A 27535-nucleotide genomic window follows, 5' to 3' on the forward strand; every position below is an offset into this window, starting at 1 on the left:
CAAAATAAGCACAGCACAGTCATGACCTGCAAACATTTCTCATGATGAAAGGCACTTTTTATTTAATATTCCTTGGCTTGTTGAACAACAAAAAACACATGCTTTTCAACTAATGAAGCATGTTGCCATATTTAAAACAACTTTAATCTAAGAATAAATGCCATGAGTTCAAGTTCTTTGTATTTTTAATCATCTGCACATATGCTTTCTAATCATTTTTTTTAGCAACAAGCATGCCCTCTGATGTAATCCATGGTAGGACCATGGTGTTTCAGAGCCGTTATCTTCCGACAGCTCTCAAGGGCAGTTGGGTAGTTTCTATTTAGTTCTCAAAACATAAACATTAGCATTACAACATATCAGAGACTAATTAGCAGCCCTCTGATCTGTGTCAGTGGAGAGGACAGAAATGAATTAACGTAAAGAGTGAGCTATCTGTTCATTCCCAAGTGTAAACAAAGACATACTCATCCCAGTATCAGTGTAGAAAGCCTTAGTATTTCATTTGCACTAATAAACAAGTCTCTGCCTTTCCCAAACACTCATTCACTCAAAACTGAACACTGGATTATACACATCATAGCAGCCTTACCCACAAGACAATCTTATTAATGACTGCAACAGTTTCTTCCAAAATACAACATTACACTAGGCTGCCATTTAGGGTAGAACTGCTCGTTACACACAAAGACATGTAACAAACCCGGAGTGGCATCTTCTGTTAGGACAAAGCAGCTTCAGCAGAATCAAGTTTGCATTGGAAAAGTTGCAACTGAGGTGTGGTATTTTGGTTGTTGAAATTGCAGTTGAAAAACAGCATACAGGGAAGCAGCCTTCTCCCTCTGCTCCAAACTACTCACTTCCAAAGTTGTTTTTCCCTAAATGAAGTAGCCATTGAGGCTGAGTGTAATGGATACTTAGGAACGTAGGAAGCTGTCTTCTACTGAGTCAAACCATTGGTCCGTCTAGCTAAGTATTGTCTACATAAGACTGGCAGTGGCTTCTCCAAGGTTGCAGGCAAGAGTCCAGGGACGTAGCTAGGGGAGAGAGGGTCCATGTTCACCCCTCTCCCCAGCAGCCCCTCGGAGTGAGGGAAATAATGAAGAAAATAGAGAGATGTGGAACTGGGGGGACCTCAGAAGCTGGGGGTGGGGGCGAGTTCTTTGAACCCACCCACTCAATTATACCTACACTCCTGAAGGACTCTCTCTCTCAGCCCTATCTGGAGATGCCAAGGAGGAACCTGGAACCTTTTGCATGCAAGCATGCAGATGCTCTTCCCAGAGAGGCCTCATCCCCTAAGGAGAATATCTTACAGTGTTCACACATGTAGTCTCCCATTCAAATGCAAACCAGGGCAGACCCTGCTTAGCAAAGGGGACAATTCATGCTTGCTACAAGACCAGCTCTCCTCCAATTACTTCCACCCTTAGTATATATGCTAAGAAGAGAAATATATAAGCAGGAAAGCAAAACATGGAACAGGTTTGCCCAGAGGTGCACCTAGGTAATTTTGGAGCCTGAAGGCCTTTGGAGTCCTGTCCCCCACCCGCATGCGCTGCAAGTAAAGCATCATCTCCCTACACACACACACACACACACACACACACCGTGTTTTTAACATGTAGGTTCTTGAGGGCACAAACAGCAACAGAACTAACAAGAATGTAAGAATATTTTTTTAAAGTATAGTTATGAAAATATGCATTCGCAGAAACATTTCAACAGGCAAATTAACATATTCCTTTCCCACATATTTCTTTCCCCACTCCTCCTGCCTCTTTCTCTAAAACAGAGGTCACACCTGGCTGCCCAATACAGGTCACAGCCACGCCCGCCCAGTGCAGTGTGGGCCAGCAGCGTAGCACAGCAACTACATGACCTTGGACAGACTAAAGAGGATTTGGGGGCCCCTAGGGTGTGTGGCAGCACTGGGCTTGGAAGTCCAGGGGTAAGAGCACCTCTGGGTTTGCCACACATGTTTCAAAGTTTTTGAGTTGACTGTAAGCTTCTGATATGCCCCACTCCAGCTAGGGAACATGTGTACACAGATGAATGTAATGTATATTCCTCTGGCTGGCTGCTGAAATTACATGTAACAGCCAGGGCTGCACACATGTAGCCCTGTTTCAACAGTCAAAACCTCATCAATCCCATTAAAGAATAAGGGGCGGTGGGGGCCCCTTTCCTCCCCCCCTGCTCTGCCAAACAGCTAATTTGTGAGATTTCACCTTTTTAAAGTGAAATCCTTTTTTTACTTTTTAAAATAGTGAAATCAATTTTTTACCTTTTTAAAGTGAAACTCTGCAGGATTTGAACAATAAGCAAAATCAGACAGCCTGGTTTTATGCATATTTACTCCCAATAAAATCCTACTGAGTTAAACAGAATTTATTTCAAGGAGGTAGATTGCAGCATTAGTTGCATACTGTTTCCAGAGAGCTCAATTTGTTCCAAATAAAAATTGTCCATGTGTATGAAAGATAACTCAGTGTCACTAAAAAAAAAAAAGGACGTTCTGGATCAGCTGACATTGTCCAATTTGGCCTAAGAGTTTCCATCCATCTAACTAGCCTGCTTAACATGAGAGTAGAGAAAGGCATTTTTTCATTAATGTTCATTGTTTGCTGTTTTTTAAAGAAAAACAATAGGAGATTTTATTACCACTGCAAATTGTTAAGCAAATGCTATGGCTACAATACCTTAAGAATAGCCAAGGTGGTTTATGACCCAAGATGATTATAGATTCCCACTTTCCCACAATCACACAAATGTCGATAACCCACATTAAACTTAGATTTGAACAATTATGTGAACCAGGCCTAAGAACAAAACAAATGTGTTTATGCTTACTATCTGCATGCTGTATACAGTATAGAAAAATAAAATTTAGCTAAAAATAAAATAAATTGTGAACAGAATAATGGTCCTTTTGCAGAGCAAAAGAGGCCTCACAAGAATCCCCTAGGCTGTAATTTTTTGCCATATTATTATAGCAAAAACCAGTCTTTTATCTCATTTATCAATGAAACAGGCTGGAAATTATTCTGCTTTCAGCTGTGCTATAGGAATGATAGCTCCTTTGGAATACATCTTAGAAAATGGGACCTGCATGAATGAAGAGAGAGTTGTTTATACAAAAATATACTGAAATAAATTTTGTATGATTATTTTAGTATTATTTGGGAAATATTTAGTAGCATTGGGAAGTAATTTAGCATATATAATGTAACAGACCACACAAGCATTCATCTCTCTAAGAACAAATCAGTGAAGAGTAGAATCAGGGATAGCCTGCCAGTGAGACAAACTGAGGCAATCCACCCAGGCAACAGACTAGTGCAGGCAGTGGACTGGTTAGGAACATAGGAAGCTGCCATATACCGAGTCAGACCATTGGTCCATCTAGCTCAGTGTTGTCTACACAGACTGGCAGAGGCTTCTCCAAAGTTGCAAGCAGGAATCCCTCTCAGCTCTATCTTGGAGAAGCAAGGGAGGGAACTTGGAACCTTCTGCTCTTCCCAGAGCGGCTCCATCCCCTGAGGGGAATATCTTACAGTGCTCACACATCAAGTCTCCCATTCAAATGCCACTAGGGTGGACCTGCTTAGCTAAGGGGAGGGGACAAGTCATGCTTGCTATTACAAGACTAGCTCTCCTCCTCTGCCAACCAAGTCCTAGGCCTGCCCCCCACCCCACCGACCTCCATCTCCTGGAAGTGGCATGGTTGCTGTCACAATTCTCCCAGTCCTCTTCCTCCATGGCTGGCTAGGTGAAAGAGTGGAAGGTAGTGCATGCAAACATCTCCATGAAGATATTTGAGGCCAGCACACTACAGGCCTCAGTACTGAGGCCAGTAGAGTGATGGTCTAGAGCAGGCATTCTCAATGTTGGGTCTCTAGATGTTCTTGGACTTCAACTCCCAGAATCTCCAGCCCCAGTGGCCTTTGGTTGGGGATTATGGGAGTTGAAGTCCAATAATATCTGGGGACTTAATGTTGAGAATCCCTGGTCTAGAACACATCCACAGGAATGATCTAGGTCAATATTCTACTGGCCTCTATGTATTTCCTTTTGCTCTTTTTCAAATCTTAAGTGGTAGCAGAAGAAGAGGAATAGGATGAAGAGAACTGCAGGTTGCACTACTGCTAGGAAAGACAAAATAGGCCCAGCAGATTGGGAAAGGAGGGGTGAGTGAGCATAGGCGAGTGGATGTCTGGACTAAGGGGCCAGAAATAGCTGCTCACCATTCTTCATACACCTCACAGCTTGACAAAGAGGTCTGGGACATTGAGATCTGAGTTGTGGGGGTGGGGGGGCAGCAGCCCACCGCGCCATCTCAAATGCTGAATGATTCTAGCGCCATTTTGGTGGGCTTCCCGCCTTGCTGATTGGTTATCTGGCACTTGCTTCTGACTGACTCGAGATCTCATTAACATAGGAACATGTTAGCCGCTCTGGGCTCCTTGGAGGAAGAGCGGGATATAAATGTAAACAACAACAACCACCACCAGCCAATAACACCTGTCTGACTGTGTAAATAAATAATAATAAATAATTTCTGTGTCAAAAGACACAGAGGACAAAAATAAAATACATTACAAGCTGCCTTATAAAGAGTCAGACCATTGGTCCATCTAGCTCAGTATTGCCTACACAGACTGGCAGCGGCTTCTCCAAGGTTACCAGCAGGAATCTCTCTCTGCCCTTTCCTGGAGTTGCCATTGATTGGTTTATTATCATACAGACCAAGTCTTGTCATGGGAAACTATGCCCCCATTGGCTGGGGTGGGGGAGGGGAGAGGGACAAAAAAAGGAGGGAATTTCAAAATGTTTTAAAAGGCCTGTGGAGAGGCGGCAGAGAGAGCCCTTAGTGTGCCCTTGAAGAGGATACATCAAGAGAGGAGGAAGGAAGGAATCAAGGAAGGTTTGATCTTGTGGTTTTCTTTTCTTAGCACTGAGTATAATATGTTATGCTATTGCTACTATATTAACAACTATCTGGTTTTGCTGGGTCTCAGATTGACAGAGACAGAACTTGTGGGCCTCCCTTCCTTCCTTCCTTGAGTTGTGGTTTGGCCTGTTTGTGAGATGGTGTTATGGCAAGAAATGGACAATGGCAGCTCAGCTATCTCTGTGTGTAAAAAATATGTATTGGTTATTGCTGTTATGAGCTCCATGACTGGCCTTGTGTTGTAAATCTGTTAGCTCGGCTAACCCAACAGTACAACCCCTTCAGCTCTCCCCCTGTGAGTTAAACAGAAAGTTGCAGCAAAGCAGCACGAAGGAAAATGAAAGGTTCACAAAGAAAAATAATAGTAAATGAATCAAGTCCCCTGAACTAAACTAGGTAACCCCCTCTACGATAACTGAGTAATAACGGAAAAGAAAACAACAGAGCAAGGAATGAATAGAACAAAGGACACCAGAGCAAGGAATTAACGGAACAAGAAAAACAGAACAGGAAAGAACAGAACAAGGACAAACTGGAACTCGAAAAGTTGAGGAATTCTAAATAGAAACATGGTCTTCGGTAAGTGAAAGTTGCTAACAGCATTTGTGCAAGTCACAGACTGCTTAATATATGGCTCAAGAGAACCAGCAGCCAATCAGGCTTCCCTGAGTCAGCACTTCTGCTTCCTCTCCTGTGATATCCTGTGCCTGCGTGTCTCCCACTGAGCCTTCCTCTTGAGACGTCTTCTCAAGTCAGGTGAAATCCCAGCCTCCTCCTGATCAGCCCTCATGTCTGGCAGCTGTTCCGATTCCTTAGCCCCAGAGTCTGGTCTCCCTGCCAAATCCTGTTGCTGTGCCTCTGAGCCCTCACAACCAAACGAGTCCTCCCATTCCTCCTCTGACTCTTCTGAGTCAGAGGTCTGAGCCATGACACCTTGAGACTAACTTGTGTTTCTCTCACTGCTCTGCAATCTGCATTACAGGGTGCACTCAGTCAAAATGTGGCTGAAGGTTTTCTACTTATTTATTAATTATTACATTTCTACACTGCCCCATCCAACAGCTCTGGGTGGTTTACAAAAACAAAACAAAACCATGCAAAAATGAAACTTAAAACCAAGGAATCGAAACAATTCAAACAATTTAAAACAGTTAAAACAATTAAAAACAATTTTTAAAAACCCTGGAAGGCCAGACCAAACAAATCTTAAGGGCTCCCTTAAAGACCACTAATGTATTTAAACCACATATTTCTATGGGGAATGCATTCCACAACCCAGGAGCAGCTAGAGAAAGCCCAGTCCCAAGTTGTCACCAGACTCAGCGGTGGCATCTGGAGGCGGACCTCTGCAGATGACTTCAACGTGTGGTGGGGGTGATACAGAAGAAGGTATTCTCTGAGGTAATCTGAACCTAAGCCATTCAAGGCTTTAAAGGTAATAAACAGCACTTTGTATTTTGCCCAGAAACATATCAGCAGCCAATGCAGCTGTTTAAGTACAGGCATAATATGGTCTCTCCGGGTTATCCTAGAGACCAATCTGGCTGCCACATTTTGAACTAACTGAACTTTCCAAACTACTTACAAAAGCAGGCCTATGTAGAGCATGTTGCAGTAGTCAAGCCTGGAGGTTACCAGCTGGTGCACCATGTTTTGAGAGGAGAGAGGAGAGCTGGTCTTGTGGTAGCAAGCATGACTTGTCCCCATAGCTAAACAGGGTCTGCCCTGGTTGCATATGAATGGGAGACTTGATGTGTGAGCACTGCAAGATATTCCCCTCAGGGGATGAAGCCACTCTGGGAAGAGCAGAAGGTCTCAAGTTCCCTCCCTGGCTTCTCCAAGATAGGGCTGAGAGAGATTCCTGCCTGCAACCTTGGAGAAGCCACTGCCAGTCTGTGAAGACAATACTGAGCTAGACAGACCAATGGTCTGACTCAGGATATGGTAGCTTCCTATGAGACCGTTCTCTTCAATAATGGATGCAGCTGTCAAATCAGTCAAAGCTGATAAAAGGCGTTCCTAGCCATTGCCTCCACTTGAGATACCAGGGCGAGGCCTGGATCTAAGAGCACCCCCAAACTGCATACCTATTCCTTCTGGGAAAGTGTAACCCCTTCAAGAACAGGAAGATTTATCCCTTCCTAGTTGAATTTATGTTTTGCAAGGCAGGGGCACAAAATGCATTGCATATTGCAATGCAAAACTTCTTGTGTGCATTCTGAGTACAGTTTGTTTTGGCCATAGGGAACAATGCGGAACTCAAAGCACCCCATTGTTCCCCGTAGGTAGCTCCTAGGGACACCCAAGTGGGTTAAGTGGTATGGTGTAATGGGTGCTACCTAACACCAAACCCACAAAAGAAATGGGCAGGTGGCCAGTTTTTAACAAATTTCTAACCTTTCCCCCAAACCCCCAAAGGATCCTATGGGGGTTTTGTGGAAAGATTCTTTTTTAATCAACTAATTGCCCATTTCATTTTTTGATTGGGTGGTAGGTAGCAGCCATCATACCCTACCACCCAACTCACTTTGTTGTCCCTAGGACCTACCCATGGGAAATAATGGGGTGATACAAGTTCACTATTGTTCCCTATGGCCGAATCACTCAAATCAAGTTGGCTGCTGTTTCAATGAATCGATTTGAGTATTTTGCGATTTGATTCAAACTCAAATCACAAAATCCTATTCATGCACATCTCTAGTTATTATTGTAAGAATTACTCAAATAAGTCTATTAAGCCAATGGGGCTTCCTGCTTAACTTTGGAGAGATCATGCCTTTTAAAAAATTGTACATAAACCTTTATAGAATTATAGAACTGAAAAGGACCTTGGAGTTCTTCAGCTCCATGCTCAGTGCAGGAATCTGCTGCAGCATCTCTGACAAATGGTGCTCCAGACTAGACTCTGTTTGAAAACCTCAAGTTAAGGGGAGCCTCCCATTGCATGAGGCAGACTGTCCACTGTCAAACAGTTTTTTCAGTTAGGAAATTCCTCCTTATGTATATTATAAATCTGCTTCCTTATACTTTCAACCCATATGTTTTTGTCCTGCCTTAATGAATAACAGAGAACAAGTTTGCTTCTCCTTCTATGTGACAGTTGATAATGTCACACAGAGGACAGTGATCATATCTGCCCTTAGTCTTCTCTTCTCCAGACTAAACATAACCAACTCCTTTAACTATTCCTCATAGGATTTGATTCCCAGATAACTTATCATTGTTGCCCTCCTCTAAACCTCTTCCATGTACTTGTTAAAATGTAGTGCCCAGCAGTGTTCCCTCTAAGATGTGCACGTGTGTTCATGCTCACATGGTTTTTGATGTCCACTCAGTTAATTTTAGATCCCACTCAGGTTTAATCAGGAAGGCCCCATTCTGAATGCACATGGGCACACACTGCCTTGATACTGTCGCAGAACGAAACTCATTTCACACACAGATGAAAAAATAAGAGAGAACACTGGTGCCAAGAACTAGACATAGTATTTCAGATGAGGTCTAACCAGAATGAAACTATTACTTATCATCCGGCCTCCGTACTTCACTTAACTGAGCAAGGTCCTCAGGTGTTTAATTGCTTATTTATGTATGTTGAGATTCATGACATCCACACATGGGCATCTGCAGGACATTTTACTGGGGGTGGGGGCAACAGCATGCAATATATATGCATTCATAAAATATGTAAATAGAAATCAAAACACAATACATGCAATATATATGCATACACAAAGTATGTAAATAGAAGTCAGAATACAATATATGCAATATATATGCATACACAAAGTATGCAAATAGAAGTCAAAACACAATAGGTTGTATATCTGATGTTAATCTTGCTTTTTTTGGTTGAAAAAGAGTGAAGTCTTTCACATGATCTTATGGCCGCTTAACCACAGGCTCACTTAACCTTAGCTAAATGCCAGGTTAAAAAGTGGGGCTAGGTGTGGGGGCAGCAATGGGATTCGGCTCAATCCTGGCGCTTCACATGCATAGCCTACCCCGGGCTGGGCAGCGTTTGTGAACAGACTCAATATATATTAATAATTATAAAATAAAGCAACGACACAAGAAAAACCCACAGACAAATTAAAACCAGCATATAATGTAAGAGGATTCACTTCCACCCTATGTAAATTCATGTGGTAGTAAAAGAAGGAGAGGTTTTTAAAAAGAAGACTAAAACTTTGCTAACCCCAGCATTCTCTTGCCTCTCACACACACTTTGAAGTTGCAGGGGAAGAACTTTGAAGTGATACCATATCACTTTTTACCATAGGAACATAAGGATACTCACTCTTCTTCCCTCCCTGCAAATGAAAAGCCAATAGAATCCCACCCCACTCTACATGCGCGTGCAAACACACACACACACCCTAAAAAAAGAAAGAAAGAAAGAAATCCCAGGATCACAAAACAAAGAAGCAAAAAACTCTTAACAATTTACTCATGTTCATTCACCTGTCTCATGAAGTAATTATTCTTTCCTCCCCACTGAAAGAAAACAGCCTAGTAGCAGGCTCTTGTGCCTACCTCACCTCCCTCTCCAACTCAAATGTTGTGGGGTGGAGCACCAGCTGTAACTGAGAGCAGAAGGACCAATAGGCTCCTGCTGCTGGGAAGGCTGAAGCAAGAACAGCTCAGCTTTCTCAATTCCTTACTTTTCAGATTTTTTAAAAGTGCTGCTGCTGGTCATCACACTGCCCTCAATACTGAAACTGAAAGCTCCCCCACTCCTTGAAAAACAAGGTAAGAGTAGAGGAGCAGACACTGGCTGGAGCTGGTAGGCAGAGCAGCCTGGCAATACTGGCTCAATTCAGAAAGCAAGAGGTGGAAACTGTCCCGCCTTGCTGCTGCTCCTCCTCCTCCTCGGGTTGCCATATTCAAGCTCTTCAAATCCAGACACCCCAATTGCATGTTATGCAAAATAGTTTGCAAATAATTTGCACATTATGGAAATTATGCAGATTAACTGATGCACTGAACAGTTGACTTGTATTTGCTCTGGATATCCACCAACAATAGTTGGGGAAGATCTTTGTCTAATTAATCTTGTCAAATTAGCTGGTATAATCATGGATTCCTTACCAACTGCCGACTACCACCCCATTGTATTTTCCATCCTTAGAAAAATACATAAAATGTAACACCAAAATGGTTCCTTTTGATTTATAACACTAGTATAGGTTGGAAAAGAGCAGGGGCAGGGAGAATTCTTGGTGGCTTAAAGCAAAATAAAATACATACACAAACAAAATAATATCTAAAGAAAATAAATGAAGACTAAACTAAGTTTGAGAAATTATTAGCTGCAATAGAACAAAAAATATTCTGAGCTTTTCAGTTAAGGCTGCAATCCTATACACACTTACCTGGGAGAGAGTCTGATTGAAACCAACGGTACTTGGTAGGCATGCATAGAATGGACTGCACTATAAAGCCAAAAACCTTAAACGTTACAATACACAGATAGGCAGTGATTTACATAAAAATCAAGCTATCCTCGCAACTGACCTATAGGAATACCCTGCTGACAAAAAACCCAAAGATAACATAAAGTAAAGATGTGCCCTCGAGTCGGTGTCGACTCCTAGCGACCAGGGAGCCATGTGGTTTTCTTTGGCAGAATACAGGAGGGGTTTACCATTGCCTCCTCTCGCGCAGTGTAAGATGATGCCTTTCAATATCATCGGGCTGCTGCCCAATATAGGTTTTCCCATATTCTGGGAAACATACCAGTGGGGATTCAAACCAGTAACCCCTTGCTTGCTAGGCAAGTCATTTCCCCGCTACGCCATTCCTCAGGAGAATTACTGATTCTGAACCTCTCCCAGCCAGCCTCCTGTGCCTCACCTGCCATCCTCCATGTCCAGTGGTTGAACCGTATAGTGACCACACATTTTGCTCCTTATCTCCATTGCTACAAGGTCTAGAACTTAGTAGTTGTTTTTTAAATGAAAGCTGGGAATCCAGGCAAGCTAATGGGCTAATCGGGAGCCTAGGAATATGCTTAAAATCTGGTAAATACCCAGAAACCCAAGGGAGAGGGCAATTTTACCTCCTCTGGACACCCATGCATTCACATTCACTTCAGCAGCTATGCCACAGCCAAAGAACCTTAGCTTAGCATTGTAAAAATACCAGATACTTACATAAAATTCACACAGCCCGTTCCTGCAGGTGGGGCAATCCAAACAAAACTGAGATTTGTTGTTGGTAGATGGCTTACGTGTGATGCAACCACACTGCACATGAACTGATTTCCAAACTGGTGATCAGACATTATTCCTAGAAGGAAAATAGAGTGTAAGAATGAAACACATATGCATTTAAACACAGAGGTTCACTGTACTGTTTCAGGAGTGTTAAGAAATGAATTTAAAACAAAAGGTTCTGTCCAACTGAATATCAACCATAAAAGCAGTATTCTGTTCTTTTTGAGACTTTTGGACATATGCTAGAGGAACACTCTTATAGTGTTCTTGAATCTCAGTCAAATTATTATATCACTGTGTTTTCCTATGTGTGTTTTCCTATATGTATTTATTTACAATGTGTAATGTGTATTTATTTACAACCTCTTTGTCAACATAGTAACTAAATAAATATCTGAACTGCAGTTGTTCATAACAAATATTGACCCTTCAGTTCAAAAACCTGCCACATTATTCTGATCAAATACAGAAAAATAAATAGCAGAAGTGAATTCCCAGGCAAAGCCACTCAGGATGCTTCAACTGTATGAGCATTTGCTACAATCAACTTTCCACAATAAAAAGAGGCACGCTTGCATTTGGCTACATATTTATAAACTCAAAATTCCACAATTTCAACCAATACTTCAGCAATAAAATTCGTCAACAACGGCCAGATAAAACATGTAAAACAAAATGACTCAGGTGAATGCTGTCCAGACCCAGTGAAATTGTTTGATACATGTTTGCTCCGTTTGATTCTATTCTTCAGATTCCCCACAAAGCTCAGTTTGAGCTGGTATATCTGCACTATATCCTCTTTAATGAAGACAGATGCAAACAATTCATTCAGTTTCTCTGCAATCTTCATGTTCTCCATAAGCATCCCTTTTACTCCTTTGCCTCCCTGGCAGCTTTCCCACTTCTGGTATATTTAAAGAAGTTTGTATTGTTCATCTTGATATTTTTAGCCATATGCTTCTAAAATGTCCCCCCCCATACACACACACACCTCTTATTGTTATCTTAATTTTTTGTTTTTATATTTAATTTTGGGCGGAACTTCTATTTCTGGAAGGAAGCTTTTTTGGCTTTTATAGAAGGGGTCTGTATTAAATGGATTTTGCATTCTGTTCCAAGCTTGGAACGGAACACAAAATGGACAAAATGTTCCATCAGAACAATCGGGTGAGCCAGTTGTTCCAACAGAACAACCCTGGTCCATCAGAATGGTTTGACCCCACTCCGAGCACCATTTTGGATTCCAGAACGTTCCACCTCAGAACAGGTCATTCTGTTCCAAGCTAAGAACATCCCCCCCCCCTTTTAGGGGTGTTCTGTTCCAAGCTTGGAATGCTCAAAACAGCCCATTTCAAGGTGAAATGTTCCGACCTCACACACACCTATTTTATAGCTTCCTTGACTCCACTCATTAGTGATGCTGGCATCCTCTTGGATTGATTGCCTCATTTTTGAGGAGTTTCCTCTTTTAAAGTCAAATGTTCTTTGTGGTAATTTCCATTTGCATATATTGAATTTGAGAGCACTGTGTAATGAGAGTTCCCTATTGGTTCAACATCTCACACCAAGTCCTGGGTGCTACTTAGGATTAAGTCCATGGTTGACTCCCCTCTGGTCACGGCCAACCATTCTAAAGAACAATCATATAGGGTATCTAAAAATGTGGTCTCTTTGTGATGACCTGAACATGAATTTATCCAGTCTAAGTGGTGGTAACTGAAGTCACCCATCTATATATTTAATCCCCATAGACGTGCCTCTGTGGGGATGCGTCCCGGCAACACAGCTGATTGGCTGGGCAGCGGAGCGGAGGGACGCACCTGATTGGCTGAGGCGCGTCTGTGGTGGAGGACAGAGGCGGCGGCGGGCCTTGCCGGGCCATGGAGGCTAGGGCGGCGGCGGGCCCAGCTGGAGACTGGGGCGGGGGGGAGAGAGGTTGCCGGCAGCAGGCCCGGCCCGAATGCGGAGGCCGGCGGTGGCGGGCCCAGATGCCAGGCGGCAGGCCTGGCCGCAGCACTCGGCCAGGCCAGAGACTTGGGCGGGGGGAGAGAGGCGGCAGATCTGGCCCGGCGAGGAGGCGGCGGCGGCCCGGGAGGACTCTGGGGGGGGCGGAGAGGTTGCTGACCCCAAAAAACGCACAGATGCTCTGTGCGGGGTTGGCTTGTTATTTATTATTATTTGTATTTTTATACTGCTCTTTATCCAAAAGTCCCCAGGGCAGTTAACAAGAAAGTAAAAACAGTAATAAAACTCCAATAAAAACATCCTGATAAAATAAAGAAAAACACAGCTACGTTAAAAAGAGAGCTGGGGAGCACTCATTGGCCAAAAGTCTGTATGAAAAGGGCAGTCTTCAGGTTCCTCCAAAAGGCTGGAAGAGAGGGAGCCATGTGGATCTCAGTTGCGAGTGAGTTCTACAGGCTGAGAAGGCCCTGCCCAGGTGCTCAACAAATGAGCCCCAGCAGGTGTTGGCATGTGGAGCAGAGCCCTCCTAGCTGATCTAGTCAGGTGGGTAGATTCAGCTGGGAATAGGTGGTCCCTAAGGTACCTGGAGTACAAGCCATGTAGATATTACAATACTTTCTCCCTTGGATGCCTCTCTGGTTTTCTTTTTTCTCCAACTCAGTATTGCCTTTGCATTTTGATCAGCAGGGTGACAGGATATGCTCAGTAATAGGTTGCCTTTTTGGAACCAGGAATCCTCGTCGGTAGCTGTTGGTCTTGTGTGTGTGAAAATGAACCGACACATGTTTAGTCATTCTGTGCTATGATGGATGTGAAAGGTAGTCATAGAAAAAAGGTAATTATACTACAGTTCTCAAAACAATGCTAGATGATAATATATATGCCACAGGCAGAACTTGCTTTTTAAAAATAATGTCCTTCTCTTTTACTTGAAAGTGCTCAAAACAGTCACATAATCTGAGTAAAAGCCAGGACATGTGAGAGACAGATCCTATAGATAATGCACATCCGATAGATAGATAGATAGATATAAAGCCTGTTTTTTCCATACAACTGGGTCATCAGGGAGCATATCCAAGGTCTGCAGCAACTGAACATCAGTAAATCATATGCTTCTTATATGTGAGGAAAAACCGCTCTGAACTCCCTTTCCCTCGAGTTTTACTGTGTGTGCTCATTGTGTTGAAATAATTTATATGCCACACTACGCAGTTATGTTTCTTTCTACTGTATCTTACTTTGCTATGAAGGTATTAGTGTTACTGGCTATAAATCATGCCTGACCCAAAGCCACACTAATACACACACACCAGGAAAAGGAAAAGCTTAGCCATATCACACTATCAGAACATACCGTTCTCCAGCTTTCACCGTAATAAAGCAACTATATAACTTAGACCAAGTCAAGGCCACCATGGCACTGCAGCAACCTGGTCACGAGTCCAGACCCTCACATTCCCAAAGGGCTACAGACAGGACCAAAATGGAAACTTGCCACATCTGACTCAACTAACTCTGTTGTGGTAATAACACTGTTTTTAAAGAGCTTCAAATAAATTCTCCCAGTAATCCCTATGGCAATCTTGTAAGGTAAGCCAGCATTATTATCCCCATATTTTAGATGGGGGCTTGAGCAGCATACCTAAGGCATCCTAGTGAGATCACAGCAGAGACAGAATTTTAACTGAGGATTCCTTTATACACAACTCCATCACTGAACCATCACACAACACTAGCTCTTCATAGTGTCAGGAGTACATCACCACATCATAGTCAGGTATCTGCTACTATACCACTTTGTCATCACAATATATGGTTACAGACAGCCAATTTTACCACATATCTGATGTGTAGTGAAATGCTTCTTCCATTAGGCCTCTTCATATAGGTATACACCCAAGTGTACACCTAAAAACTTTTATTTATATTTTATTTATTGTTAGATTTATAAACCATCTTTCATAAAATTATCCCAAGGTGGTTGTATGAAATGTAAAGTATGAGCAGGGTTTTCCTCCTAATGAGGCTGGGTGAAGCAGCCATCTCAGGTGATGGATTGTTGGAGGTTGCTGACTGTTACAGGCTGCCTTCACACCTCCCTCTTCTGTTGACCCACTGTCCTCTAGCCACCTCTGCTAACCCACTGCCTCTCCCTTACCCAGCAGCACCACACTAGCTGCTGCTATGGCTCTCTTCCTCTACCTCCCGCTCCTGCCTCTGGGTTTTTCAAACTGCAGAACAGAAAGGAACAGAAGTGTGGAGGAGAACTGAATGCTGGGAGAACAGAGAAGGTCTCTGGTCCAGTGTTCTCTTCCATAGTTCCTTTTGCTCCCTTCCATGGGGAAGGGGCAGGTTTGGAGGGAGGAATAGGTGGGCAGTGTGCTCTGGACACAGCCAGGGAACAGCAGCTCAAACTGCTGCTTCAGGGTTTGGCTGGCCCTGAGTGTCAATGTGACAAATATGTGCTTGCACCGTGCTTCTCCAAGGTTGCAGGCAGGAATCTCTCTCAGCCCTATCTTGGAGAAGCCAGGGAGGGAACTTGAAACCTTCTGCTCTTCCCAGAGCGGCTCCATCCCCTGAGGGGAATATCTTGCAGTGCTCACACATCAAGTCTCCCATTCAGATGCAACCAGGGCAGACCCTGCTTAGCTATGGGGACAAGTCATGCTTGCTACCACAAGACCAGCTCTCCTCTCCAAGCTTGGCCAATAGGTGCCAGCAGCGCTGCAGCTACGACCAAGAGGGGTTCCATATGCAGATAGGGAGGAGGAGCCTGTGATGGCTAAGGTCAGTTGGAATGCAACTGTTACTGGTTGGAAGATGTTCTTGATTGTAGAGGAGAGGAATCTATATATTTTTTTAAAGGATAGTGGGCAGGGGTCTGCAAAAAGAGGGGTCATGAGGGAGGAAAGAGTCCTTTCAGGAGAAGGAGGCTGCCGTTGTGTGAATTAGATGAGGAAACAAGATGAACAAGATCTGTTAACTCAGGAAGGTGGAAGGAGAGAAAGAGAGAGAGAGAGGAGAGAGAAAAAAGAAGAGAGGGGAAGAAAGACAGAGGGGAAGAGTGAGTGGAGGAGAGAGAAAGAGAAGGGAGGAGAAGAGAGAAAGAACGAAGGGCGAGGGATGGGCCCGAGCCTGTCAGCTGCTTGAGGGGAACGAGCAGCCATAGTGGTGCCTACTGACAGCACAAGGAAGGGCCCAGTCAACCACTGCTGCTGTTTGGGGCTACCGAGGCCATTAGCTGAGGGAGGCAGGCAAGCAAGGGACTGGCCCAGGCCGGTCAGCGGCCTGAAGAGAAGGAACGGCCATGGCGGTGGCGGCAGTGAGGAAGGGCCCAGTCAGCTGCTACTGCTGCTGCTGCTCCTGTGGAGAGAAGCAGGAGCAGGGCTCGCGTGAGGGTGGGGAGGTCTCTGGGTATAGGGGGCTGCAGCTTAGGAACATAGGAAGCTGCCATATACTGAGTCAGACCATTGGTCTATCTAGCTCAGTATTGTCTTCACAGACTGGCAGCGGCTTCTCCAAGGTTGCAGGCAGGAATCTCTCTCAGCCCTATCTTGGAGAATCCAGGGAGGGAACTTGAAACCTTCTGCTCTTCCCAGAGCGGCTCCATCCCCTGAGGGGAATATCTTGCAGTGCTCACACATCAAGTCTCCCATTCAGATGCAACCAGGGCAGACCCTGCTTAGCTATGGGGACAAGTCATGCTTGTTACCACAAGACCAGCTCTCCTCTCCAAGCTTGGCCAATAGGTTCCAGCAGCGCTGCAGCTACGACCAAGAGGGGTGAAGGGGATGGAGTAAACGGATGGAGGAGTGACCAAGGGGGTGAGGGAGATGGAAGCAATCAGATGGAGTAGAGTGCGGCTCAAGTGAGGGTGGAGAGATCTCTGAGGTGAGGTGGGCTGTGGCAGAAGGTGAGAGAAGCAATCAAGTACTAGTGCGCAGATGCTCTGTGTGGTTTAAGCTAGTACCTGTTATTGGTACATGATGATTGACCGCAGTTCCCTGCTGAATATCTACTTGACAGTAATCCAGGGTTTGCCTATGTATAAGGTATGAAATGGCTCACAGGGGAATGGAAATGGTACAAAAATGCTTTTGAATGCTAGGGGAAAACACAACTTCTGCAATCTCTTCAACATAATGGAACTACTGTATATCACTATTAAGGATCCACATGTGTATTAAATTAGAGAATACAAACACTATATGTGCCAACAAAATATATTAATGCTTTTACCACACAGAACAAACTGGTGTGCTAGGAAAAGTCATTTTTTCATTTGTGTGATTGTTATCTTTTTTTACCTGTTTAAACTTGAGAATAATGTATGGAATGATTCTTTAACCAACTCTCATACGATAATCCCATTAAAGTCAGTGGAGTTACTCAATTAACAACCACCCACTGGCATTTAGAATGAGGGCCTAAGTGAACTACACTCATATCTAACATACAGCTGCTGATTGATTTTTTTCTGGGTGATTACATTCTGCTTCACAGGAAAAAAAAATCCATCTAGTTTGATAGAATGGAAGAGACTTCTAAAACACTTGCTGACTTTTGCAATCAATTAGGGGTCAGCACAGCTTGATAAATTATTAAAAGTCACAAGGGAGCGCACACTGACAATTCGGGAAGACCCTTTTTTTCCTACTCAGTGGGTTGTGTCAGATTTAGCTTACTTCAAACATTGAGATTATTGAATAGTAGTTGTTGTTCTATTATTTAAAAAGAACAAATCACACTATAGCAAGGTGGCATAGAAAACATTACCCTGAGACTAAAAAAGACTTCTACAATGAGACAAATATTTTGTCTAAATCCTAGATTATTCTAATCATTAATTCTAGATTACATTTGAGACTGAGGTTTAAGAAAAAGGTATTAGCATTTAGGAACAAACCCAATTGGGCAACATGTTAACAGGCATAGATTCATTATCACCATTCTTCTCAGGGCAATAGAAAGAACTGTTGAATATACATCATTTAAATAACTTTTCTAACCGGAGGGGAATAAATTCATACTAATTACAGTATTTATGAACCCCACCACCTATTAAGATCTTCAGGGGAGGTTCATTTGAGGGTGCCACCAGCTTGTCTGGTGGAGACTCAAAAACGTGCCTTCTCTGTAGTTGCCCCAGGACTGTGGAATGCATTTCCTGCTGAGATTAGAGCTGCTCCGTCCCTGTTGGCTTTTAGGAAACAACTAAAGACCCATCTCTTCAGGCAAAGCTTTTTAGATAGTTGGTGTGTTTTTGTGGATATTTTAATCTGATTTTCATATGTTTTAACTATTACATTCTTGGTTTGTTTTATTTTTAGTTAGTTTTATGCTGCAAACCGCCTAGAGACTTTGGTAGTGGGCAGTATACAAATTTATAATGCAGATTTGAATGTAGCCCAAATTGGCCCTAAGTTTGCTCTACAGAAGAATTACTAAGGCTGGTGTCATGCCATACACTGCATCACAATATAATCTGCTCCTTATTTAGCATTTGCTCTATGTAGGCAAGATACAATAAGCTAATCTATATCACAGTAGTGTTTGCCATTTGCACATTACATGTCAGGAACACCAATGTAAACTTAGCAAATAGGTAGTTCTGAAAATAGAACACACACACACACACACACACACACACACACACACACACACACAGGACTTATGGCCAAACTAGTGTTGAAGATTGAATGATCTGTTTCCAATGGAAAGAAGCACTGCACTCCTGCCCAGAAGCACTTTTTAGGCATTCTACAGCAGGCCTATCGCTATACTGTCCAGTTTCTTAAAAGTTGCACAGCAGCCCTAATAAGTCCCTTCCATAGACAGAGCACTGCCTGCCATGAAAGCACTTATGTTTAAGCACATCACCCCTGCTAACTGGGCAAAGAGGCACCTTTTTGATGTGGTGATTCTCTTTATTTAGCAGGGTCAGAGGGGTATGCCAAAGCTGGAGTGGGCCCAGAGACAAGATTTTAAAATGGGCCCCTTGCTGCCTTCCTCTCCTTCTCCTGGCCCCATGTTTTTGCTGCACAAGAACATTAAGGACACGTGTAATATAGTATAGCAGATTAACAGAGGACAGGAGGAGACTACAGTTACAAAGTTTAAACAACAGCAGAACCAAATAATACAGCAGTATCAGCTTTGTGAAATACAAGGGTGCAGTTTATGCTTGCTGCCACAAGTCGAACTCTCCTCCCCTTCAGTCGGTTCCAAAGGAAGCTTCTGTTCCAAGCTTAACCATTTTTGTACGGGCTGTAGCATGGCAGGATTTTTTTTTTAAACCAATATTTTTCATTTGAAAAAGGCAGGTGAAGGGATATCCAGGCAAACCAGTTTAAAATTAGCAAACAGTCCAGGATGCCTAGGCTAGCTCCACTCTTCTCCAAACCTCAAGTATTGTGAGCCATTCTGGGAGCAAGGGACTTTTTTTTTTAGAACTTGTTTGGTTGAAAAACAATTGAATATATTTTCAACCACCACCACCAACCAACAAACAAATGGTGGGAACACCATACAAGCCATAAACACCTGGGCTATACCTGTTATCAGATACACTGCAGGAATAATAGACTGGACCTAGGCAGAGCTAGAGACGCTAGCTCGTAAGACCAGGAAAATCATGACCATCAATCATGCTCTGCACCCCCACAGTGATGTCGATAGGCTATACCTCCCTCACAGCTCAGGTGGAAGAGGAATGCTGCAAGTCCATCAAACAGTAGAGGAGGAGAAAAGAGGCCTTGAAGAATATATCAAGGACAGTAAAGAAAATGCACTTCAAATGGTCAATAATGTGAAACTATTCAACACCAATGAAACAAAGCAGGCCTACAAGAAAGAACAAGTCAAGAACCGAGCAGAAAAATGGAAAAATAAGCCACTGCATGGTCAATATTTGCACAATATAAGTGGAAAATCAGACATCACCGAGACCTTGCAATGGCTTAAGAATGGCAACTTGAAGAAAGAAACAGAGGGTTTAATACTGGCTGCACAAGAACAGGCACTAAGAACAAATGCAATAAGAGCAAAAGTCGAAAAATCCACCACAAACAGCAAGTGCCGCCTTTGTAAAGAAGCAGATGAAACCGTGGACCACCTAATCAGCTGTTGTAAAAAGATCGCACAGACTGACTACAAACAAAGGCATGACAAAGTAGCAGGGATGATACACTGGAACATCTGCAAAAAATACAAGCTACCTGTAGCCAAACATTGGTGGGACCATAGAATTGAAAAAGTTGAAGAAAATGAAGATGTAAAAATATTATGGGACTTCCGACTACAAACAGACAAACATCTGCCACACAATACACCAGATATAACTGTAGTCGAGAAGAAAGAAAAACAAGTCAAAATAATCGACATAGCAATACCAGGGGATAGCAGAATAGAAGAAAAAGAAATAGAAAAAAATCACCAAATACAAAGATCTACAAATTGAAATTGAAAGGCTGTGGCAGAAAAAGACCAAAATAATCCCAGTAGTAATTGGCGCCCTGGGTGCAGTTCCAAAAGACCTTGAAGAGCACCTCAACACCATAGGGGCCACAGAAATCACCATCAGCCAATTACAAAAAGCAGCTTTACTGGGAACAGCCTATATTCTGCGACGATATCTATAATAACAACAAGAACATTGACAATAAAATTCTGGCATCCCAGGTCCTTGGGAAGGACTCGATGTCTGGATAATACAAACCAGTCAATAACACCTGTCTGTCTGTGTAAACAAGAAATAATAATAATAATATTGGGAAGCAGGGAAAAAACCAAATCATACACAAAAACTCACAGATGGAGTTTGTTTGTTCGATTTTCCTTTCCACTTGAACAGCTAGCTCCCAGGCAGCTGAGGTCTGTCCTTTGTTCAGCAACTTGTTGCAGAATGAGAGAGGAGCTCAAGATGAGGAGGCTGCTGCTGGGAAAGAGACAGTGGCTGCTAGGGAAAGACAGGGCTGTTTTCCTTTCTCTGCTGCTGCAGCTGCTCTCCTCCCAACTGACAAAAGAGAAATCCAGAGTCACAGAGAACCTTGGTGGGCCCCCTCAGAGGCTGTGGGCCAGGAAACATTTGTCTCCCTTTGACTTAATAAGGTACACCCCTGGGGAGAGTAACAGGTCCTATCCACCCCCAGCACAGTACCTCCATGACTGTTGCTGGTATCTATCTTATGTTTCTCTTTAGATTGTGAGCCTTTTGGGGACAAGGATCCTTTATGTATTTATTATTTCTCTATGTAAACCGCTTTGGAAACTTGTTGAAAAGCAGTATATAAATGCCGTTGTTGTCATTTTTGTTGTTATCATCCCTGCCTGCAAATATGCAGTCCTTTATTAACAAAATGCAAATTGAAACAAACACCAGATGTTTCAGCTGGGCTTTGGTATACAGAGAGAGCTTTTCTATGTACAGGGGCATTGTCTTTAGACTGCAGTGGACTTTAGATATAGGAACAATCTATTTAGATCTTTATTTCTGTATCCTTGCTTTTAGAATCCTGTGTGCTGCAAATTTCCCTGCAATTTGGACCAATATATATCAGAAAGTGAGCTGCTTTTTGAGATACATACCACTTACTAGGCTCTCATCCTGCAAATATCAGCTCCTTCCATCTAGTACAGTTATCTGAGGGATCTCCAGATTGAAAATCCATAGGGGAGACATTTCTCACATGGTCTGTGTGCAAACCACCCAATCAGAGGCGTAACTATAGGGCGGGCAGGGGGGGCACATGCCCCGGGCGCCATATTTTCTGGTCACGTGGGGGGCGCGCTTTTAAATTTAAAAGAAAATTTTTTTGTTAATACAAATGTTTCCTGCTCAGTGCAGCAGCACTGCAGCAGTCAAGGGAGCGCGTCGGCGCCCCCTCCCCCACGAGCGGTCCCTTCCGCGCTGCCCGCGCCCCCCCCCCATTGCTTTGCTGGAGCCTGGCGGCCAGTCAGTGGCCTGGCTTGGCGGCGGCGGCGGGCGCTTGTGAGGAAAAACCTAAGTATAATGTAGTATGTTGGGGGGGCAGGGGGGCGCCATTTCAGTGCTTGCCCCAGGCGCCGTTTTCCCTAGTTACGCCTCTGCACCCAATCCTTCTCTGACACCATTACTGATACTACTGACACCACCTGTTGTGTTATTTTGAACAGTGTCTACTGGCACAGTAATGTAAAAAGGTTAGATACAGTTCTTTGTCAGAGCTATAAACCAAAACCAGACCTGCAATTAGATTTTTCCCAAGGCAGAAGTATCTATGTCTGAAGCAGACCCATACCCAGGGAGTGTCCTGGAGTGTCCTCCCCACAAAATCCACCCCCAGCCCGGGCCGATCAGTGAACTGCATGGCTGATCTTATTCTCCTTTGTCACACATCTCACAATCACACACTTGCAGATATGGATGCAATTCCAAAAGAGTGCAACTGCATTTTTCTAAAGAGAACAATATGTAACTCTTCCCGCTTATAAGAGACTACTATGTCAATTTTCTGTCCTGTCAAGTGTATGTTAATTTCCTCAACTCAATTGTGCACATAAAGGCTCATGCAAGTAGTCTAAGGTGGTGAGCAATTTAACCTTAGAGAAGATACTACTCACAGAAGATTGCAATAGCTGACATGAAAAGATTGTTCTGTATTCCAGTATACAATGGTATATTATTGTACAGATTGTACACATACCAATGAATGTGTGAGATTATGGTGGTATTGGATTGTGGTGGCATCCCTACCTCTGACTTGAACTCATGTTGAAACTCTGCATAGACCCTATGAACATACAACTTCAATCAAGAACCTACCACATATAGGGTCTGTACAGATCTTCAAAATAAACGAGTAGGTTGGTGACAGAGATATCTGATGTGAACCCACTCCAGCAATTCTTGTTCCCTGAATGCACAAAGGAATTTGTCCTTCAATGTTACATTGCCCACATGAGCACTTATTTCTGTAGATAAATCAGGAAACGCAAAGTCTGAACTGATTTCATGTCTGAGATTATTATGCCCAAATTTAATGCAAGTTAGTTAAAACATGCTGCTGCTGTACATTACTTATGGGCTACTTTTTACTCAAATTATACAATAGAATCTTATGCACAATATATTTAATATCTCTTCCTTAATCTTTTCAAACGACCAGAAAGTGATGGGTAGTTAATTAACGTTTTCCAAGCAAGCCTTTTGTCGCAATCAACCAGAGATGTATCTTCATCAGGGATTTATGACTTTAAGCTGCCATGAGTTACGCATATGCAAATTAAAGTCCATTGGGAGGAGAATATAGCCTTTCATTTGCATAATTCCCCAAGGCATTGAATAATATTCTTTGTACAATTTATTAAGCATGTATATTTGTGAAAAGGGAGGTTAGAAATGAATGCCAGTGCTCAGTGCACAGAATGTGCAAGGATATTAACTGTGGCCAGTGCACAGGATGTTTAAAGAGCAGGGTGGGGGAACAAAATTTTGAGAACAAAATGGCAGTTAAGTATCAGAAGGCAAGGAAATTCAGTAAACCAGGGATACGGATAAAACACATGGAAATGCACATATTAGATAGCTACTGAACAGTGCCATAGGGAAATGGAATAGCTTTTCAGATCATCTTTTCAATGGGAGGCTACCTCTAGAGCAGGTTCCATATGGTGTCCCTTGGAGACTGTTCTTCAAAATATGAACTTTCATATGGTGTCCCTCAGGGGTCCATATTGTCTCCAATGCTGTTTAACATCTACATGAAAGTGCTGGGAGAGATCATCAGGAAATTTGGTGCAGGCCCACAGGATGCTATCAGGATGCTGATGACAGCCAAATCTGTTTCTCCATGTCAACATCGTTGGGAGAAGACATAACCTTCCTAAATGCCTGCCTGGAGGAGGTGATGGAGGTGGATGAGGAATAACAATGAGACTAAATCCGGATAAGATGGAGGTACTCACTGTGTGTGATCGATCTGCCTGTTCTAGATGGGGTCATACTTCCCCAGAATAAAAATGTGTTTGTTAAATAAATAAGTAAGTAAGTTAAATAAATAATAAGTAAGTAAATAAAATGTAATCCACATATTCAAGGCCTCATTGGAATTTAGCTATTCTGTATGCCTAGCCCACCTAGTGTTAAATGCCACACTTTTACAGTTCTTTGTCTAAAAATGTACAATATTTTCACATGAGTGAACAACCTGAACTTTATGCAGCAATGTAGTTGGTGTCAGAGGCAGCTCAAGGAAAGCCCCCACTTTAGGCAAGGAGCATTTTGCCGCCTTGCATTGCCTCTGTGGCCGTGCCCCCACCTCACCACAGCCCTGTCTCCTGGGACAGCATGCACTGATGCCACCTCCCTTTCCTTCACCACCCGCTCCTGGGCATGTTCTCTACAAACTTATCTGTCACTCACTGCACTGCAGCAACATTTTAATAATTTGTTTTAATAACTAGTTTTAGGAGATTCTTTTCATTGTGTTTTGTAGATTTTTAATCTGTTTTTACTTTTTTATATTGTTTTAAATTTTGTACACCACCTAGAGAAGTACATATCAGGCGGTATAAAAATATGATAAACAAAATTTAAAAAACATGAATTCACCTTTGCGTCTCCGCCCTGGGTTTCTTGCTGCCACTGCATTGCTGTTCTAGCAGCAGGCATCCACTCACCCACCCACCCACCCACCACCCTTAAGCTGCTACTAGCTCCTAAGAGCACTGCACTTGTCCAAATTCATGTCCATGCTGGGGAGTCAGCAGCAGCCAGAGAACAATGGGTGGGTGAGTGAGTTGATGGCTGCTGCTGGAGCAGCAGCATGTGGTAAGAGGCCTGGGGGACAAAGCCAGATCCATGTTGTTTTACTGCAGCAAGTGACCAACTGGCAGGTAGGCAGCATGAACCCATGAGGGAGAGGCAAGAGGAAAACAGAGTAGCATCAGTAGTAGATGCTGGTGCAAAAGATGGGGCTGGGGAGAGACAAGTGGAGCAGCCATGAACCAGCTACAGTAGATGGGGTGATACGAGCAGCAGGCAAGCAGAACACTACACTTGCTGTCTCATGGTACAATCATGCTTGAGGAGAATGATTCATGGAAGAAACACCCCTGATTGGTGTACTTCAATCCTGATTCAGACTGGGACCATGGCAGGGGCAAAATGTTAAAGCTCCTTTCCCCATGCCATGGACCCAATCTGCCTTCAGTCCACCCACCCACCACAATTCCTGTTTAATCAAGAAAAAACAAGCAAGTCAGAGCCAAGATTGCAATAAATGTAATGTGCACTTGGCCCTTAGCCACTATGCTACAGCAACTCTGATTTGTTTAGAGTTTTAGGATTGAAAACACTGATCTAGCTTGTGCATAAATGCATCCTTTTCTTCCCATGGACACATTTTCTTCTCCAATGGCAAATTAGTTCATTGGTTAGCCATAGGCCTGTGGAAAGTGATTCTCCCTTTAGCACTGCCTGAGTTAGTGCAGAAAAGCTGTCTCATTCAACCATTAATGGCTAGATAAATACTGCAATTTGGTGGTTTCTTCATGCTGTGTTATAGAGACCAAACAGTTTTGTGTGGGTTTTTTTTTTTTAAATCGAACTGAATAGCAGCTGCTTCAAGCAGCCAATACTAAATTTTGGAGCAGATGTTATTTCCTCTTCCCAGGAGATGGGAATCCTTTCTAGGGTAAGTTTCCTCCAAAGTGGCACCAGTGGCACCACAATGACTTTGTAAAAAATATCTGCTCATTTATAGGTTGGAATTGAGAAATGTTTTATATATACACAGAAATAGCACATTGTGTAATTCCACCTGGACTTTACTATTTCAAACTATATGCAGTCAACTGCATGTTTGAATAGTCTCCCATGTAAAGAAAAACAAAACAAAACCACTCCCTGTCCATTGAAAATTGGCATGTCGGAGAGAAATGTTTTAGTGTAGAAATGATCGTGCTACACTTTGGAAGCATTCACATGACCAAATAGAGGGGAGAAGGTAGGAAGACAGGAACCTTCTTGCCTTCCCCCAAATGACTGGAGGCTCCTTTTGCATCTGTCAATTGTGCACCCAGATTATCAACAAAGGTGGGATCAGGAGGAGGAAATCCTCCATTATCCCAGAATGCATTGCACAGGAAGCAGAGTGGCATCCCATGCCAATTCATGAAGGCTCCTCCTCCTTGCAAGCCCCTACACTCTATGGTTGCTGGCCCTGGCAGCTGCAAAAGCTGCTGCAAGCACCCATACGACTGTAAACAAAGGTAGGACAGCGGATGTTTCTGTCCTAGGTTACTGGCAGAGTAGAAAAGCCCTGACAGGCATCAGGGAGGAGAAGGTTCCGAGGCTCCAGATGAGCCTCTGTGCCCAGGTTAACCCTCTCTTACCCAGAAAAGGCAGGTCGTGTGAATGATCCCTTTATGTGCCCCAAAGGAGTTTCTACATGCAGCAGAGGTTATTCAAACACTGGCATGGTGAAGTGCCAAAGTAGTCTCTAGCTCTTTCTGTTTTTAGCCTACTTTCCTAAGGAAAGTAAGTTTAAGAGATCACCCAGCTTTCTTTGTGTGTCCGTGTCCCTATCAACTTTGTAATACCTGGACCGATTTGAACCAAACTGGGTATAGTTGTAGGGACACATAGGGACGCCTCAATGGTGTAGATTGTGATGTTGTTACCCACCCCAGTTCAAGATGGTGGATGCGTGAATATTTGAGGCGCAAATGGGCTAACTTGTGAACTATCTAACTTATTTATTGAACATATTTTAATACCACCCACAACTTACGTCTCTGGGCGGTTTACAACAAGATAATAACAGTAAAACATTAGTTAAAAACAAAAACAAGAAATTTAAAACAACAATTTTAAAATTTTAAAACAATATTCAAAAACAACATTAAAAACAATCAAAACAGTATCAATTGAAAGCCTGGGTGAACAGATGCGTCTTTAAAGACTTTTAAAAAATTGTCAGAGATGGGGAGGCTCTTATTTCACTAGGGAGCGCATTCCAAAGCCCCAGGGCAGCAACGGAGAAGGCCCGTCCCTGAGCAGCCACCAGATGAGCCAGTGGCAAATGCAAACGGACCTCTCCTGATGATCTTAATGGGCGGTGGGGTTCATAACGAAGAAGATGTTCTCTTAAATACCCAGGGCCCAAGTTTTTTAGGGCTTTATAGGTTATTACTAACACCTTGTATTTCGCCTGGAAACGTATCGGCAGCCAGTGTAACTCCTTCAATACGGGAGTAATATGGTCTCTCCTAGATGACCCAGAGACCAGCCTGGCTGCTGCATTCTGAACCAACTGTAGTTTCCGGACTACATACAAGGGCAGCCCCACATAGAGTGCATTACAGTAATCCAGTCTGGAAGTTACCAGCAGGTGTACCACTGTTTTGAGATCATCTG

The 27535-nt window shown here is 43.2% G+C and overlaps 1 protein-coding gene across 6 annotated transcripts in view; it reads right to left on the bottom strand.

Annotated features, from left to right (window-relative positions):
- The window catches only part of RELN (reelin), a 554313-nt gene that overhangs the window by 400551 nt on the left and 126227 nt on the right, over positions 1-27535 (bottom strand). For all 6 annotated transcript variants that reach the window (XM_053252916.1, XM_053252914.1, XM_053252913.1 and 3 more), the window contains one exon: positions 11110-11245. In XM_053252916.1, the coding sequence (XP_053108891.1) occupies positions 11110-11245 (136 nt within the window). The remainder of the gene's footprint in view (positions 1-11109; positions 11246-27535) is intronic.

Source organism: Hemicordylus capensis, chromosome 5 (assembly GCF_027244095.1).
Source record: "Hemicordylus capensis ecotype Gifberg chromosome 5, rHemCap1.1.pri, whole genome shotgun sequence".
NCBI lineage: Eukaryota > Metazoa > Chordata > Lepidosauria > Squamata > Cordylidae > Hemicordylus > Hemicordylus capensis.